Raw genomic sequence first — 18,238 nt, forward strand, 5'->3', positions numbered from 1 at the left:
CCATAGGATGTGGTTTTCCAGCTTGCCCTGCTAGGAGTAGAAACTGCACTTGTTAATAAAGAACAGGACTGGATCTTCTGTTGACAAGCTCATTTCTTTTTACTGCCATGTGTTGGAAGAAACCTGGCCCCTTGCACAAATCCTTGTTACAGCTCCCCTGGACACTGCAGAATCCAGACTTCATCTGTTGCATTAAGATGGGATGTCTGTGCCACATGGCTTTTGCCAGGCACTGGGTGAGGCCCAGAGTTGTCTAGCTGAAGATCCTACCTCCAACAGCAGCCAGTAGTGTGGATGCTTGGGAGCAGTATGGTCACCAAATCAGAGATTGTGTGGTATCTACCTGATTATGGCCTCCCAGCTTCTAGCATTCACTGTTTTATGGACTGTTGGAGAAGGATGAAGCACAGCATCTAATACCCCTTCCAGATGTATCTTCTGTTAATTTGTCTAACCACTTTTTGATTTCTTTCAGGCTTTTAACCTCTGTATTGCAGGGGGGCAGTCAATTCTGTAACTCATTACATGTTCAGTGGAAAAGTACTTGTTTTCTGCTGCTTCTAAATCTCCCCTCTGGTAATTTCTATGGAGTCCCACTAGTTCTTATATTATGAGAAGTAGTCAATAATAACTCCTGGTCCACCTTCTCTGTGCTATTCATGATTTATAGACTACTCACAAATAGCCCTTCTTTCCTGGGCTGAAAAGTCATGTTCTGTTTACTCTTAGCTCGTAGAAAGCTATGCCATTCGAAGTGCTGTATAAGCAGTTGTGGTAATTAAAAGAGGTAAATTAAACATACACCTGGGCACAGAGACATAGAAGCACTGAGAATTTGTGGATATAGCTGACATTATTGGAAGGCATCTTCAGGCTGAAAATTCAGGGCCTTTATTTAGAGATATGGAGAGATCAATAAGGATGCTCACAAAGGGATTCAGCCATGTCTGAGCTGGAGAACAGCATCAAGCCACATGGTAGGCATTTTGCAAATCTCTGCTCCATTCAAATGCTGCAAAATATTTATTGTCGTTGCTGAATATAAGCAACCAGGCTTTCTGAAACTGTCACCCCAAAGTATTACTGTACAGTAACTTGAAAGATACTTAGTTTTACCCTCCAAGGGTCAAGGACAACGTTGTTCCCGTTCCATTCTGGCACAAGAGCTTTTGAGAGTTACGGGTTTTGAATCCAGAACCCAAAGACTTTGGTGCTACCAATGGACTGTCTGTTCCTGTACCCCAGGAACTGTGAAACTGCTGAAGGGGAATGTTTTTAGGAGCAAAGCTATTCATACACGAGTCTCAAATTATCTTCAGTAGCATGCTCAGCCAAATCTGAAAAAAGAATACAAGTACACATTAATTAAGAATTAACATAATTCTGTTCCTTGAGTATGGTGTTTATTAAAATATAAACTCTGTGAACATACACTTGAGAAGAAGCTTCTAAATATTTTTAAAAGCTTAATTTTCAGTCACCCTTTAGTTATTTTTTCATTAAGAGAGAAAAAGAAGATGGCACTTGACTTCCTGAAACTTTCCATTTGCTTCTCAGCTATAGCATCACAAAGTTGCTGAGTGTCCTTAACTCTGCTGATGAGGCAAAATCAGGAATGATTTAGATTTATATGAAAAGCAGAGACATGGGATGACGTTTTTCAAAAGCGCCTGAAAGCCACATTTGTTCAGACAACTAAAGGAACAAGAAAATATGCAAAGGGATTTTAAAGCATATGTGCTGACCACCAATGCCGTTCTCACATTTGAATTTTGAGAAACTTACATTCTTAGGCATTGAAATGCTGTTAGAAATATAACTGTTTATTGTAGTAGCACAAACAAGTTTTTAAAAAATAATTGTATGATGGAACACCCAGGGTCTGGTCACTTCCGCCACTGCTTGGAAAACAGGGTTTAACCTTTGTCCTGCCACACCAAGTAGCATAACACCTAAATACTCTCCTAAGTGTTGATAAACAGTCCCTCAGTAGTAGCCTGAGCTCTCACACCACCTCACAATTACCCATGCTATTTGGAAATAGTAATGGTCCACAGGAGGCTTTGCATCCCAGAAACCGTCTTTCCCCAGGCTTGCTGGTGTGGGAAATGCACAGCACAACAGGGACCAGTTTGACTCCAGATGCATCTCACAGAACAAAGAGGGCAAAGTTTACTAATGATGCTCAGCTCCCCTTCAGTTTGTGTTCCACTTTGCTCTGCACATCTGCGTAGCTGCTAATTTACTGAACTTCTTTGTGTTTTGCAGAATGCCAAAGCCAGCTATGACTTCAGCAGTAATGATCCCTACCCCTATCCCCGCTACACAGATGACTGGTTTAACAGGTAAATGGGTTTTGATCAGCCTGCTCTTCACTTTGGTTTGCTTAAGAAATTATAAGTATCGGCTGATATTTGTGGCATGTCTGGTTTCTGCTAAATTCCGTGGTTGCTAAAACAGAAGTTGTTGTCTCACTACTGCTTGAAAATTAGAGGTTACTTCTCAGTTCATTTTTTCAGGTAGCCTCTCGATAATGCTGAACAACCATTTTATGGCTTATAAATAAAGTTGCTGCTTCAGAAAAGTATATGTGTAAGTTGTTTGAATGGATGATAGCCAATTACCATTTTCTGTCAGCTATCCTAGGGCATTATGATAGTCCAAATCTGCATATGCTTAATACAGTTTTGACTGGTTTCCCATCTGCTGTGTGTGAAGCGGTATTGGTGCTAGGTAATTTTAAAGGGAGTAAGCTGGAGACAGGAAAAGGCTTTGGGGTGGGGCGGGGCCGGGCCGGGGGGGGGAGTCTTGTCATCTGGTTATAGACTAACAAGGCAGAAAAACAGCATGGTGTAGAATGACCAATTTAAAAACAATTAAATCTTACATAAGTCCTGAATCATCAGTCTTTTCACCATGATTTAAAGACATGGATAGGATTTCAGGGCTCATTCTGAGATATTTTTAGCTGCTGGAGGAGTCAAAGTCCATGTGCTCTGACTGGGAACCTGTTCTGTTGTGTTTATAAACCTGGAATCAACAGTGCACCTGTGCTTTTTATCTTATTTCTCCTCAACACATCATGATTGCCCAAGACCCACTCCTCCTCCAACGTGTTCTGAACATAGCCAGTTTCCAGCAGGAGGTCTGGTCCTCAAGGTATGGTGTAAATAAGGATGGCCCAAAAGGGGAGGCGTCAGATTTTTAGGAAACGTGACCTTTTTTGTTTGCCAAAACTCATTTTTGTTTAGAATGGAACAGAAATGTATGTCAACAGTTTTTTAAAAACTCTGTGCCCTGGATTTTGCATCTGTCTCATGAAAAAGCCTGTTCTGTTAGGCTAACTGCTCCTAGCAAGATTTAATGTAGCCAAGGATTGAGTGTCCAAGGCACACCCATAAGTTCTGTGAAGTCTTCTAGATGCAAGTATAATTGATGTTGTTAACAAATATAATACAAATAATAAAGAATGCTTTACATTGCAGCAGCACCGAGGATTTGAAAACTTCTAAGGGTTTCAGGGCTCAGTCTTAGTGTTTATCAAAAAATATTTTAGGCCTATTTGATGTGGTTTTCATCTCTAACTTAGTATGGATGTTTGGATGGCCTCTGAGTATTGTATGGGTATATTGTTTTAATTTCTAAAGAAATCAATTTTAGTTCTGTCAGAATGGCACAAGTGCACAAGTGTCTGACTGCTTCAGCCTCAGACACAGGCTTCCTGGAACAGATCAAACAGAGTTAGGAGCTGTGATGTCCTCCTTTGTAGTCCTGCCATTTTCAGCCAAAGTAAGATGCCAATGAGATTTCTCCTTCGTTCTGGGAAAGGACGTCTGATACTTTTGAACTAGTATAAATCCAATTAGTGAAGGGAAGTCAGTGAAAGACCAGAGCTCATCTGCTGCCTTTCTTGCTTTATTTATGCAAAGGGTCTTTGGAGGAGAAAGAGATCACTTAGCTCTGGAGCAGGATGGAGGAAAATGAAATTTACCTTCAGTGGGTAATGATAGTTTCTATCATTTTCAGTGTGGAACTTCATAAAACTAAGCATGTTCTATCAAACCCCATTAACAGTGATTGTGCTATTATCAAGTATTTTATAGTGGGGCACAGTTTGCAGTCCTCACGTGTTCTGTAAGGTGGCCCTGGAGGCGGAGGTACCTCCTAAAGTCTCTTAAAACAGGCCTCGAGCATACTGGATGTGTGGCAAGGATTATGGTCTCTGGCCCCAGGTGCCTCTGGCTAACTTCATGCACCCAAGTGAAGAATCGAGGGTGAGCAGCGTGGTCATCTGTGACCTGATCTGTTATTGAGAACAATGCGATTGAGTTTTTCAGAAAACAGCAACACATTCGTCTATTACTTTTCTTGAGGGAATGAGGAGCTCAAGTCGGGAGAAGAAAAGCAATGCAGAAATCGCTCTGCCGATTTCCTTCATTATTCTTTCCAGAAAAATTTGATACCTCTGAAGTATAGCATTCCTTGTCATGAACCTTGAGGTTTCTTTAGTGAGACAGGAAATTTTCTGCCTTGCGAGGTAAATCACAGGACCGGCCTATTCAGTAAAGCATCCCTTTGCTGCCTGCACAATTCAAGAAGGCTTTAAGATGCAAGATCTCATGTTTTCTCCAGGCTAAGATGCAAACCAACACACCACATCCAGCTGTTCAGGTGTAGTAGTGACTATGTTTTAATTTGCATATTTCTTGGCTATACTGTTAATCAAGAGGATGTGCTCATATATAAGCTATTGTCATAACTTCTGACTCCCGAATTATTATTACTGGTAGGTTATAACTGTCTGCCTATGAATGTCTATCTGTATGTGTAGCTGCAAAGGTGCGTCTAAATAGAGAGTAGTTACACAGAAAAGCCATTCAGAGAAACCTGCAATAAAGGCTCCATTTGCTCAGTTCACAGGCAGTGATGTTTCTCCCATTGACTTTTCGGCATGCAGGAGGATCATACTCAAAATAGGATAGCGTAATATCCCTTTTTCCATAAAGAATATGTTGCTATGTGAGCAATTCAAGTGATTTGTGGAACAAGAAGCAGAGGACTTTTTTAAAGAGATGAACCAGGGGGCTTTTGTGAGCTGCCAGCTGCATGTGCAAAGTGTCATTAGACTTTAAGAAAAAAAGAAGAGGTTTTTGCATGGAGTATTTCATTAATCGCAGCTGCTCTGCTTGTAAGCACAGATCCCCCTTCCACTTTGTGCTTTTTAAGGCTGCAGGAAGCACTTAGGCCCGTCCATCTGACAGCCACTGCCCTGTGAAACCAAGCAGGGTGGGTTTTGGAAGGGGACAGTGTGGTGCCTCAGGCATGGAATTGCAGTCATGTAGTTTGGCTGCTGTTACAGGGAGACGCACATAGATGGCTGGGCAGCCAAGGGATTTATTTATTCCCGTGCTTTCCATACTGACTGCTTGACTGAGTTCATACCCACAGCTTGGGGACCAGGGCAGGGCACGCTGGGTGCAACATGGGGCAGGGCTATGTTTGAGCTTGAAGAGCCATGGGAGGAGTGAAGGAACCTGAATCAAGCCCTGTTCCCAAAAGCAGAGGCAGCTCCACAGCACTCAGTCGTTTTTAGGAATCACTTTGGGAACTGCCTGTGATTTTTAACACCCACTCCTCCTGAACCACATTCAGTACCTTGGCATGTACCATGTTGTGCAGGGTGGAAGTACCCAGAGGAGTCAGAGATAGCTTGGCCTTTCTGTACAACCCTCTGATTTCTTGTTGTGAGCATGCAGAAGGCACAACTTATGGCTCTGCGTCTCAGACCATGGAGATTACGAATTTATGCCATGATATAAATAACTAATAATTATATTTCCACTCCTGTAGGCTTTGTATTTTGTATACTCTCTCACCCAGATAAAAGTTAGCTGGGCAAAAATTATTCGTTAACTTGGAAGCCCATATTCTTCAGAAGTAAAGATGTCCTTTACTTATTATGGATCCAAACAAATACCATTGAGTCAAGGAAATAACTTCCCTTGGCTTCCAGACAGTGCTTATTAACAGGGTAAAAACACCTGCTCCCCTCCCTCTCATTTTTCAGTCAATACAATGGAAACAACATAATAAATGAGGATTTGTATAAACAGATTTAGCAGCTCTTTCTACCTGCAGTATTACGACACAAGTGTCCAGGAAGAGCCACAGCAGTACTGCTGGTTCTTGGTGTGTTTGGATAGAGGCAGAGTGACACATCCCACAAAGTAGGGGAATGCTTTCACTTGCACAAACGCTGAAATGCTCAGAAGCTGACAATGTCATGTGAGTGAAAAGCGGACGGCACTTGCCCCACATAGGTGTCCCTCTGAGCTTTGCGTATTTAACTGCTGCCCACTGCAAACAACTGAAGTGGTCAAGATAGGCAGATCATTCCAGCTATTGAGACTGCAGCTCTGCATAGCCCTCCCCTGGCGGACAGCTGAAGTTAGGAAGAATGAATCCTGTCCTTTGCTTGCTGTCTGCAGAAGCATTTCAAAGCAGATGAAAAAGAACCCAAATGCAAATCTGTGGCACCTCTGACTCTTAAAAAATGTGTCTGTAAAAGGGATGCACAATAGCATTGGCAATGAATTTTAGAAATAGTTTTCAAAGACAAAGCAGGGTCAAAATTTCATAACAGGTACATTATTTAAACCAGCTGAAGGCAAAACTGACTTTCAGTTGAATCACTGTCTCCCACCTTAGGTTTTCACAAATGCTCATGTAAGATGTTTGCATTTGTATAATGTTCGTGGAAAGCTTGCTCTGCATGCTACCCTATGGTTTACCTTTGAAGTAATTTGTAAATAGGTGAAAATATTCTTAGTTGTTTTCTATCCCCTTGTTTTAAACATTGAAACGATAGTGAAGAGGTGAATGTTGGAGAGAAAAGCTGTGATTTTTGTCTGTGAAATGGGTCACTTCATAGAAGCCACAATGGATTTATCAATGATACATGAGCAGCAAATAGGGCTAAATTGGAAAAGTCTGCAATTTGCCATTAATAATTCAGACAAATGCATTTCCACTAACTCACATGTGATTTTTTTTTTTCTCTCCAGTCAGCAGCACAGTGTCTAAACCCTAAGCTGCTGGAACCGGTGGTCTTGCAGTCTCCATCATGTGGGGAATCCACTAGGGAGGTGAGGTGGGGGAGAGGACCTTCTGATAAAATCTTTTTACCAGAAAGGCCCTAATACAGTTTTTTCCCTCTGAGAGAAAGGGCTCACCCGGCAGTGTCACTGATTTTTTGCACCCTAACATCAGTCAAGACAATTTTTTAACAAAGCCATTTATTCTGCTCCGTGGCTTGTAGCTAGCCCACAGGTGACTAGATAATGAATGCCTAGCAACAGTATATTTTTTTCAGTTCCTTGAACAAGGGCATGAGGGAAAACCTGCTTGATTGTTGAAAGAAATTTCTCCAGCAGCTGAAAAAGAAATCTGTATCAGTCTCCTCTCTGCCCCCTTTGTAAAAGGAACTCGCATGACATCTTCATCCTTTCATGATCAAGACACTCTGTACATTCAAGGCCAGTCATTTTCTTTTGCAGAGCTGCCTTTAAAAATATATTATTCCAAGTACAGCAGGAAAAACAATGTGTTGCTTCTCACGCCTTTATTAACATGACACTCTTGCTGGAGATGCTTAAAGGGAGAGAGAGAGAGAGGAAAAAAAAGATGGTTAAAACAAAAGAATTCTGCTGCCTCCCAGAATGGTTCATTTGGTTCTCTGTAGTCTTTATAATACAGCACTGCTAATTGCATGAATCCTTGGCATGCTACAGGAGCAATGCCAGTTTTAATGCACAGAGTGGATTGATGTGAGCAGTAGGATGGATTCATATTGATTCAACATCTTAAACTCAAAAAAACCTGACAGCAGCACAGGTTTCACTAGTTTCTCTGCCGCTGTACTTTTTTTTTAAAAAAAAAAAACCACTAGATTATGTTGTCCGTGGTTTATTTTCTGTGATGAATTAGGAGAAAGGAAAACGCAATCTGCCTTCCTGCAGGACTGCCTTAGAGCCACTGCCAGTTAAAAGGTCTCTGTTAAGAGCTTTAAAGCACTTCAGAGATGCAAGTATTCTTGAAATGCCATGTGCCAGCCTGAACCTGGACCTCTGTGTCAGAGCAGAGACATTTCCCACTTGAGCGGAAAGCACTGGAGGAGAGGGATGCACGTACCTTGGGTCTTGGCCAGCTTTGGGCCTGGCCAGCCAGGCCACAGCTCTGCTGCTGTGGAGTGCAGTGACCCCTGTGTCTCCCTTCTGCTACTCCAGCTTGATGTTGCACTCACCTCTTTCCATAGCACTTTTTTTGAGGGCAGGGATACACTTCTGATACATGTTTGAATAGCAAAAAGGCAATCGGACTTTGTTCTGTGGAGTTCAAAATAACGGGTATCACACTGTCAAGTCACAAAAATAAAGGGCTGTTTCTACTGACTAATAGTTGGTAACAAGGCAGAAGCTGTTTGACAGAGTTAAAAAGAAAAGGTCTGAATAACTTTACAGCTAAATGAGGTGCAAGTATGCATGTTAACCTCAGAGCAAGCATCATTCATACTGCAGAGGGGAAATGGATTATATCCTGCTTCAGGAAGGAATAAGCTCACCTGAGTATCCAAGTACAGCACTCAACAGTTTGCCATGGAACAGTCTTCCTGTGAAGTGCTGGGAGCTGACTGAGGCAAAAATAAGACCCTGGTGATCCAGCTCAATTCAGTGCATGCATTAGCTTGGGTTCACGTGGTGTCTCTGTCTTCTCTTTTGCAGCCATGGGACAAGGTGTGCAGGAGAGGTGTCTGCTGCTGCCAACAACAACATTTGCGGCGTGGGAGTTGCGTACAACTCCAAGGTGGCAGGTACAGCAGCAATTCAAGGTGTAAATGGTCCTTATGCCACTGTGCCTCAGACAGAACTTCTGCAGAGACAGGGAGCTCTGCTCAGGACAGGACTGCAGGGTGGCACTGGGCCATGTGTTTATTACTTTTCACATTAGCTGGGGAGAGGAATTTCTTCATGGCTTTGCCTTTTCAATTGAGGGCCTCTTTAATAACATTGCAGAGGAACAGCTTTGCTCCTTCTTATGTCAGCTCCTGTTTGTATACAGATTTTCAGTGCTTCTTCCCTGTGTAGTTGCAGAATAATTTGTGAGAAATCTCATTTTGCAGGAGGTAAAATATAAATTCCTCCTGCACTTAGAAACTATTTGAAAAGGCAAATCCTATGCTGCTCTTATTCTTTAGTCTCTCACAGTGCAGGGCCTGCAGTGCTGTAAATCTCTGTGGTTGTTGGTTTCCTCTATTTTAACAAACAATGCAGAGTGGAGGAGCAGATGCACAGAGTAAAAATGGTGGTGCCTAGCTCCTAGTGTTCACACCTCAGGTGTGTTGGGTATTTTTACTTCTAACTAGCTCTTGTCTGCACTGATAGAATGAATACAGTGCTTGGAGTGAGTTAGGCTCTTGAACAGCATGTTTAGTTTATTATGAAGAAATCCAGTTTTCCCACTCTTAAGATTGTTTCATGGTGAGAACCAAGGCACAGCAAGGAGAGATAGATGCTTATGAATTTCACTTTCATCCCCCGATCCACACCAAAACATCAGTGTGGATGCACCCATTACTTCATGGGAATGGTTCACAGTGTGAGGGCACAGGTAGCTCTGCTCTGCTTGGCCTGTTTCACCACAGTGTCAGAATAATCTGGGGAAGGCTACATTTTACTTGTCACCTACGCAATCAAAAGCTGAATCTCCATGGTAGAAGGACACCAAGCAACATTTGCTAAGCTGTTACCCCAAGAAATATCACTGAGAGTTAGTAACTGGCCAGGCAGGTCTAGTGCTTGTCTCCTTTCTTCAGTAATGGCAACGTCTCCTTCGGGTATGGGACGGTTCATAAAATTTACATTCTGGCAATAGCTACTTTTAGAAGAATGTGAATTGCAGCATGGGATTTTGGCTGGACCTCATCTGTATTACTAGTATAACTCCACAACTTCAAGCTGGTTGCTTAAAAGTCAAAGAGGTGAAAGCCTTTTCTGATGACCAACAGTCTACAGATAGTCTTCCATACTTGTCCATTTTGCAGCAAAATCCCCACTGATTTTTAGAAAAGACAGCCTTTCCTGCCCGAGGCCAGCGTGTACCTGTAGCACCACCGTGTGGTCAGTGGGAACTTGGAGGCTCATTAGAGCTGAGAGTCTGCTGCTGACATGATTCAAAGTCCATGTTTGCAGGTGGAACTGGAAGTTTGTAGCCATGGTTCTGGGGAATCATGTGTTTTACTTCCTGTACCTCTTTTTTTTGCCCTAAAGTAAAACCAGATGGCTTGGCTCCTCCTGTTGTTCCCCCACCTCCCCTGGGTCAATAATTCTGTGGTGTCAGTGCAGATCTGCATTTTACAAGCATGTGAAAGGATTTCTCACTCATGGAGTTTGACTTCATAATTTCTAGCTTGAATTAGTAGATCAGGAATATCCAGCTTTGGTCTGGTTTCTATTTGAAGTTTATACCACTTTTTCCAGCTTCACATTTGGCACATGGATTTTCTATTGAATATAGTAAAAGCACTGGCTTCTAAATCAGGGTCCTTGCTGCCATTCACACTGTTTGGCTCTGTGGTATTGAATTCTGTTCCATCTGCATCCTAAAACTGTTGGGAAAAACTGAACTTCAACACAAGGCTGCTACACATGAGAGTTGGAATGTGTCCCTGCTTACTCAGGTCTCATCCAAAGGCCACTGAGAGGTTGGCTATCAGTGAAACTGTCCTATGCGTGGGGCATGATGCATATGAGGGCTTGTGTTGCTGTCTTTGTTGCACTCTTTGGCCTGCTTAGGGCCAACACTTTGACATTTGATGAGGTTGGCATTTCCTAGGATTGTATCGATTAAACTCTAACTTGATTTCTACTGCAGTATGGGTTAAAGGAAGCAGGTTTTAGTTTGCTCTTTTCTCTAAATACTGGTCATATTTTGCTATTGTGTCTGCATGTTGACACAATGATATTTTTCCAGGAAATTGTTGTGTAGTGTTTCCCCTCTCTTATTAAATTCTGGAGAAGAACCAACATAAACAGAAAAATGACTTGAAAAACTAATGAAGTGTCAACACATCACTGAGTGAGGATTAGAGATGTGGGAGGGGCCTTAATCCTTTTACCTAGTTGTTACGAAATACTATCTTAAATACTATTAATAATTAAGTGCTATGAAATGCTGAGATTGCTGAATACGACTGTTTTAGTAGTGTTTTCAAATAGTAGATGGAAAATACTATGTATTTAGAAAGCTAACAATAAAGTGCTTTCTCTTTCTGGGCCACGCTGCATCGCTGTGGCTGGGTATTTAAGTGCTGCCATCCTGCTGGGTAAGCACACCCTGGTGAAATGTGAATGGCAAGTGCGGAATTACTGAGTAGGTGAAACTGCCAGTGAATTAAAATACCTGTAACTGGGGGACTTCTCCAGGTGCTGAGATTTAATCTTGTGCTGGGTAATGCATAACTCATGTTTATGTTGATTAAATCTACAGGTATTCGAATGCTTGACCAGCCATTTATGACAGACATTATTGAGGCTTCCTCTATCAGTCATATGCCTCAAGTCATAGATATATATAGTGCCAGCTGGGGACCAACTGATAATGGAAAGACTGTGGACGGACCTAGAGAGTTAACACTGCAAGCGATGGCAGATGGTGTGAACAAGGTAACAGTCTTATTAAATAATCTGGGTACTGGGACAGAACGATATGTACACACTTGCATTGAAACCAATGACTTAGGAATACATGTTCCTCCCATAGATGTTGCAGAACACAATGCAATTGTGTAAACTATCCCAACTTTCAGCATATTTCAAGGTCTGTTGATGTTCTCTCCGCAATATTATGGCATTGCTTTTGTTGTGTAGTCTCAGGATACTGTGCTCTCTTGCATGGAACTGTGTTTATCTCTAGTCAGCTTACATATGCTTCTCATATGCCATCGCAGTCAAAATGGAAGAGCCTGATCCTGTAAATATTCCCCAGGTTGAAACATCCAGCTGTACTACTAACACCATGTTGTCTGTTTTGGTGTGCTAACAATGTAATTATTGTTTTGGATTTGTAGTGTCTTTCAGGTCAGTCACATCACATATGGTCATTATTATAGCTGTGATTGAACCACAACTGTTCAGATGTCCAGGGAGTAATATTATTCCCCAGCAGCAGAAGCCTCTGTGTTTATTCCCACCTTTCCTACCTCCTTCTAGGAACAGTCTGTGGTCTTTGTTAAAGACACTCAGTATCATCCTGGAATCTGTTAAACAAGTACTCTATTAGAAGGTTGAGTAAAATATCTGTCACAACTTAAAAAGCAAACAAATCAGTCCAAACAAACCAACCAACCTTGCATGGCTCTGTCTCCATCTCTTCGGTCTCACACAGCCAGGACAACCACAGCTGCTCCTGGTGCTGTAGGGAATGAGCCTACTCCCCTTGGTTGATCATAGATGGGTTTCCGTACTCAAAAGATCTGAAATTCCTGAGAACATCTGGGGTGGTTTTGCATGGGAGCTCTGTAATTACTCATTTTTTCATCCAAATTATTTCTTCCTCTTACTTATGCCAGTTTCTCCCACTCTTCATCACCACCTCGCTGTGAGCAGTACATTCAGTTTACCGTATTTTGTGACATGATAATTAAATCTGCTGCTGTGGTAGGTAGTGAAGCATCTAAAGCTTTCTCAAATCCTGATCCTCAAATGTTTTGCCTGTAATAGATTAATTAGAGTCATCCTGATGCTCTTGACCATAAAACTGGCAATGTACTGCAATAACACAGGAAGACCTGTCACAAATTTTTCCTTAGTCTGCTCAGTTTTGTAGTATAAACTTTACAAACCTCTGATGAGCTCAAAGTCCCTCTGAAGTCATCTTACAGAAACTGTGTTTCTTCTCATGACTTTCATTTATCTAGTGTTTCTGTAAACATCCCCTTAAATACTCCTGTCCTGGGGAGAATCTTTCTTAGGCATGTGACACAGTTGCTATATTTTTAGCAACACCTTGATGACTTATAGTTAGTGGATACTTGATCTTCCTTCCACTAATGTTGGTTGGAGCAGACATAAACTCTGAATATAGAAAAATTGCTGTGTAATTTTTGTGTTATTCTCCTCCCATGCAGAACTTGTCTAAAAGTAACAGAAAAGGCACTAATAACCTTGGCAGAGGAATGCAAACTGAACTAAACAGAGGTATTTTACCCACTCAAGAGAAGCAGATTTTAAACTGTAGTCATGTTTTTTGTTTCAGTTTGGTATTTAAAAGCGCTTTCAATTAACTTGCTATCATATCGCCATATGCTTTTGTTTGTGGAATTACACTGGAATAAGCCTTCTCTTTTAATGTTAAGTATAGGAGAAGGGATTTTTCTCAGCTGTTTTATTGTCCGGTCACAGTCCCATATTTGGGAGTGTTGGATGTATTACTCTTTTAATGCCTTGCCCTCAGAAGTGTTTGTAATTATCTTTAAGAGATAATTTGCAACATTGAGATCAGAAGGGGACCCGAGATCTCTTGGGCTGAATCCTTGCAAAGGACAAAGAATGGTGACAGCAAGCTGTGCTCTGGGAAGGATTGCTTTTGTACCTTATCAGAAAGTATAAAATTAACAGGAGAGCCTTCAGTAGGAAATCAGTTCTGTCAAAGAGCTGTTGCAGAATTAGAGAGCAGAAGGAATGATATTGGATTCTACCTGAGAAGGATACTGTTGTCCAGGGACAATTACACTTAATTTTATAGCGGCAGTATCCCAGCTATCTCCTGGTAATATATGCATGCGAGAAGAGACAGCTCCACCCCAAATAATGCCCTTTGCATTGTTATCATAGCTTTAACCTTATTTTGCTCATTACATTTCCTGTCGTAGATGGGGTTTTTGGATATAGTTTGTTCTCCTCTCTTTTCATGGAGAACCAGATTTCCTAAAGCTATTTCAAGATGTCAGTGGATGCTGGGTACTCTCCAGGGTGCTTTGAAAAGCCCACTACAGACTTCCCTGCATGTAAAGGAAGACTAACCAGCCTTTGATATAATACCCTTTTATCTAGTTTAGGTCTATAATATATGCACCAAATTCTCTATTGACTGTACAAATGTAAATCTAATTTGTGATCATTTTTCAGAATAAACCCCCCCCTCTTATTAAAGAGAAAAGTGTCTTTTATAAACCAAGAGACAAATAAATGTAGGAATCCTTTTTCTCAGTCTAGTGATGATTCTCACCAGAGTGATGGTTCATGAATTAGTGATGAAGCTGAAATATTGGCAGGGAGGAAGCAACATGCTGAGAATAAAAATGTGTTATTAAACTAAAAACAATACTTTCAAATGTCCTAGAAGGAAATATAAGATCTCTTGCACAGAACAAGATTAATATCCTTGCTTGTAATACAATAAACTAAAAACTAATAAGTGTGAGTGATATGAAATTCTTACGGGGAATACGCAGTTAACTGAGTTGACAAACACAGGTAACATTTACCCTGTTGCCAGCATACTTGGGAACCCAGCTCAAGGAAAAACTTACTGACAAGAGTTTCATCCCTTCCCCAAACTCCATTCTACTGTCATGTCCTTTTGAAGGCCGCCTCCTCCTCCCAGAGCTGCTGGGATGCTGGGGGTAACTAGTCACCTGATAACGATAAGATGATGTTAACTGCAGAAACTGTGAGACTTCTTGCTTGGAAGTCTGGTTTTATGGCTTGAAGATATGCAGCCATAACCAGGTGGGCTGAGGCTGATATATCTTCTTACCTTTCCTCTTCCATTTCCCGTTCCTGGCATTTGTTAAGCTAATTCTTACCTTCTGTCTTAATCTTACCTTCACTTCAGTGTGCTCTTTGCTTGTAAGGTAAATAGCATAAATGAAGGCAGCCACTAAAATAATGTAACTAAGGAAAGCAGAATCTGTCCATCACATTGGCCACTCCTTTATGGGCTCTTTTACTAACTACTTTCTAAGGCTGAACACAAAGGGGATGGTGTGTGCATGAACTTGGTGTCAGTGTAATACATGTAATCAGAAGGTATTGGGGACTCAAGGTGCTCTTTGTTATTAAGCCACGATTTCACTCATTTTTAGTGCAGTCTACACTTTGCTATCTCATGACTTTTGTTCAGGGGCAGTAGTCAGCAGCATGACTGGGTCACTGAATAGTGGTGGTTGCACTGCAAAGATAAATGAGCTCACAGCCGGTGCTTGAGCATAGGGATTGAAAGAGTTTCATACACACAAACATCCACAAGCATTTTGGCAATTACCAGCACTGGTTTGACACAGTCAGTCTTACCTAATGCAAATTTCAGCTGCTAGAAAACACATATTTGGGATGTAATCAGAAAGGACTTAATACAGCTTCTAGTTTTTAAAGACCAGGTTGAAACTTGCAAGTATCTAGTACCTGCCTAATGAGGAGGTCTTGTACTCGCCCTTGGCCTGTGAGGCTCCCAATACTGTTCACCAGCTGTAACAGGGGACTGTGCTAGACTGCACCTGAGTCAGGTATTCATTAGGGTAGTCTACAACAGGCTAAGGGACAAATGCTGTTCTGTCTAGTGAAAGAGAAATCCAGAGAATGCACTCTGTTACTTGCTTTCTTTCTCTAAACACACTTGCTGGGAGCAAAATATGTATATCTTTAATGAGATTTTATTATCTGGCCCCTAGACTCCATCTGAGCCACATCTGTGGTTGGCAGCATGTTACGGGGCCTAGAGAGAAAAGGTATATGTTTCTTTACAGTCTCCGTAAATCGCCAACCTAACATTGTTCTGGGCTGTCCTGAGATATCTCAGCCCTGCACCAAGACCAGGCTGCTCATGCTCAGTTTCCTTGTTTCTAATAATTCTGTGTGACTTATTTGCAGATATATTTCTTTGATGAATTATGGAGGAAATTCATTGCAGATGCAGAAATATAAACTAAAATTTAGAGCAGAGCAACAAACCAGGATGATGGACTTCAGAACAAGCAGCCTGGCAGCACTGAGTACAGCTAACTATCTCCTCTGATTGGGCAGTACTTTCATTTCAGAGAGGGGGGAGTGAGCCAGTAGTAGCATTTTAGATATAGTATGGTTGGACAAAGCAATGTTTTGTGATTTACGTATCCCTTGTCTGACCTGTGCTTTACCCACTTTCAGGGCTAGACAGCTTGGAGGGGAAGGCAGGGATGGTAGATGGGATTCCTGTGACAGCACAACTCTCTTAAATATAGACATTTTGTTCTCTGGTACCTTGCATCCAGATTTGTATCAGCAGTAATCCTAAACAGAGAAGGTAACTAGCTCAAGAACTAATTCCACCCATGATTTATGGTACAGCCTTTCTTTAATGCAATATTCAGTAAATGTTTCTTATTTGCCATTTTATGAATCCAGTTCTTTCCAGCTTCAGCTGTTGGAATTTAAGGCAGTAAAAAAAAGTAATCAAGATAAGCTGGTCTCTACCTATTGCATTTTTATGATGTAAGCTTTTGTATTAGTAGGTTGTGAGGAGTTGCTCATGGACTGAATTAATTTCTTGAAGCTTCAACAGCTCAGCCAGAATATATAAGGCATGATCCATTTGTGCTTGTGCTGGTGAAAACGTTATTGCTTCCATAATATGGTTCTACCTAAGAAAATCCTGCACAAGTAAGAATTGCCAGGGGAGCAATATTAAGAATTTATAGTCTCATCATAGCTCTGTAATTGGGCTCACCAATGAAAGAAGACAGGATGGTGTTAAAAATGAAGGGGAGTATTTCTCATTTGCTTCTCTCCAAGGCTACAGACATTGTGTTATTGTTCTCTGAAATATGCTGAAGATAGCATGTTAATAAAGTATATGCAGTTAGATACCTCTAACATCGTTTTATTTGCACAACAGCGGAGTGAGGATAGGGAAATTAGTTTACAATCTGGCAGCCATCTGATTACTCCATTTCTGAGGAAGCCTTACAAGCTTTATAACTTGAGAGCCCTTTACTATGGTATTGCTGTTGTGACTGGAATATGCATTATAATTCTGTCCCATGTCATATTTATGTAAGCTAAAATCAAACCTTATTAAAACACCACATGGGTATGTTATGTCTGCTCGTAATTCTGAAGTCACCCTGTTCCTCTGTTGGGATATTTTCAGGCTTTTGTAAAACAGCATGACCAGTTTTTCTGACCTGGTGATGGGATACACAACCTCTCACTGAGTACATGACCCAGCTTTGGTGATTAGTCTGTGACCATCTGCTTTCCTGCCAGAGACAGAGGAATGGGCATGTGCCTCTCAGGGCAGGATGGGAGCAAAACCCCACTGCTACTGATTTCTGTTGTGATACCGGCCTCTTCAGGGATGTCTTGGTCAACTCAGGACCTTGGCTGTTGTGGGTTTGTGCTTTGCATGGGCCTATGACAGGGTTAAATATTGCCCTTCACAAAGACTCAAATGACTGTCACATAAAGAGCAGAAAGCTGCGGCATCAATAGGTTGGGCCAACATGGCAATATTTGTAATCTCCAAATGTAAATATTTTCTTTATTGACATGTAATTTACTGTTTTCTAAGGAGGCAAGACAATAATGTAGTCTCAACAAGTATATTTTGCCATCTCACTCTGACCCCAGGAGTATTTTTGCCTAATCTCTGTGCTGCAACTCAGCAGCCATGTGCTTTTGCTTCCCATCAAGGCTGATGCTACAAGCGGGGAACTTTTGCACAGTGTTACAACAGCCACAGGTGAAGCAGTAGTGAGGCCAGGGTTCATCACACCAGTTGGGAGCTCTGGGCAGAGAAACCAGCATCCACTGGTGGGAAGTAAATTGGGTGTTTAGAATCTTTTTCTCAGTGATAATCTAGCTCAGAAATACTGAAGAAAGGATGGGATTGATTTTTGCAAATCTTATTGATACCAGAAGTATGCCTGCAGAATTACTTGGACTAGAGTAATGCATTACTACTTGTGGTATGCAGCCCAGGATCCAACAAAAAAGGAATGGATAATTAAAAGGTTTTGTCTCAGCATTTTCAAAGTTCCCCCCAATTTCCCTGCTGGACTGAACCCTAAATGAAACCTAATGCTCCCTCTCTTCACCAAAAGTGTAATTTTCCATTCTCTTCTCTTGGCTAACAGAAGTCCATCCAGTTTCAACAGTAATTTATACATAGAAAATGGCTCAAGCATTATTTTTAGCCAAAGGAG

The 18,238-nt window shown here is 41.5% G+C and overlaps 1 protein-coding gene across 4 annotated transcripts in view; it reads left to right on the forward strand.

Moving 5' to 3' along the window:
* Positions 1–18,238, forward strand: part of PCSK2 (proprotein convertase subtilisin/kexin type 2) — a 103,555-nt gene that overhangs the window by 68,251 nt on the left and 17,066 nt on the right. For all 4 annotated transcript variants that reach the window (XM_075088298.1, XM_075088295.1, XM_075088294.1 and 1 more), the window contains 3 exons: positions 2,269–2,345; positions 8,781–8,869; positions 11,545–11,720. In XM_075088298.1, the coding sequence (XP_074944399.1) occupies positions 2,269–2,345; positions 8,781–8,869; positions 11,545–11,720 (342 nt within the window). The remainder of the gene's footprint in view (positions 1–2,268; positions 2,346–8,780; positions 8,870–11,544; positions 11,721–18,238) is intronic.

This window comes from Phalacrocorax aristotelis, chromosome 3 (genome assembly GCF_949628215.1).
Source record: "Phalacrocorax aristotelis chromosome 3, bGulAri2.1, whole genome shotgun sequence".
Classification (NCBI taxonomy): Eukaryota; Metazoa; Chordata; class Aves; order Suliformes; family Phalacrocoracidae; genus Phalacrocorax; species Phalacrocorax aristotelis.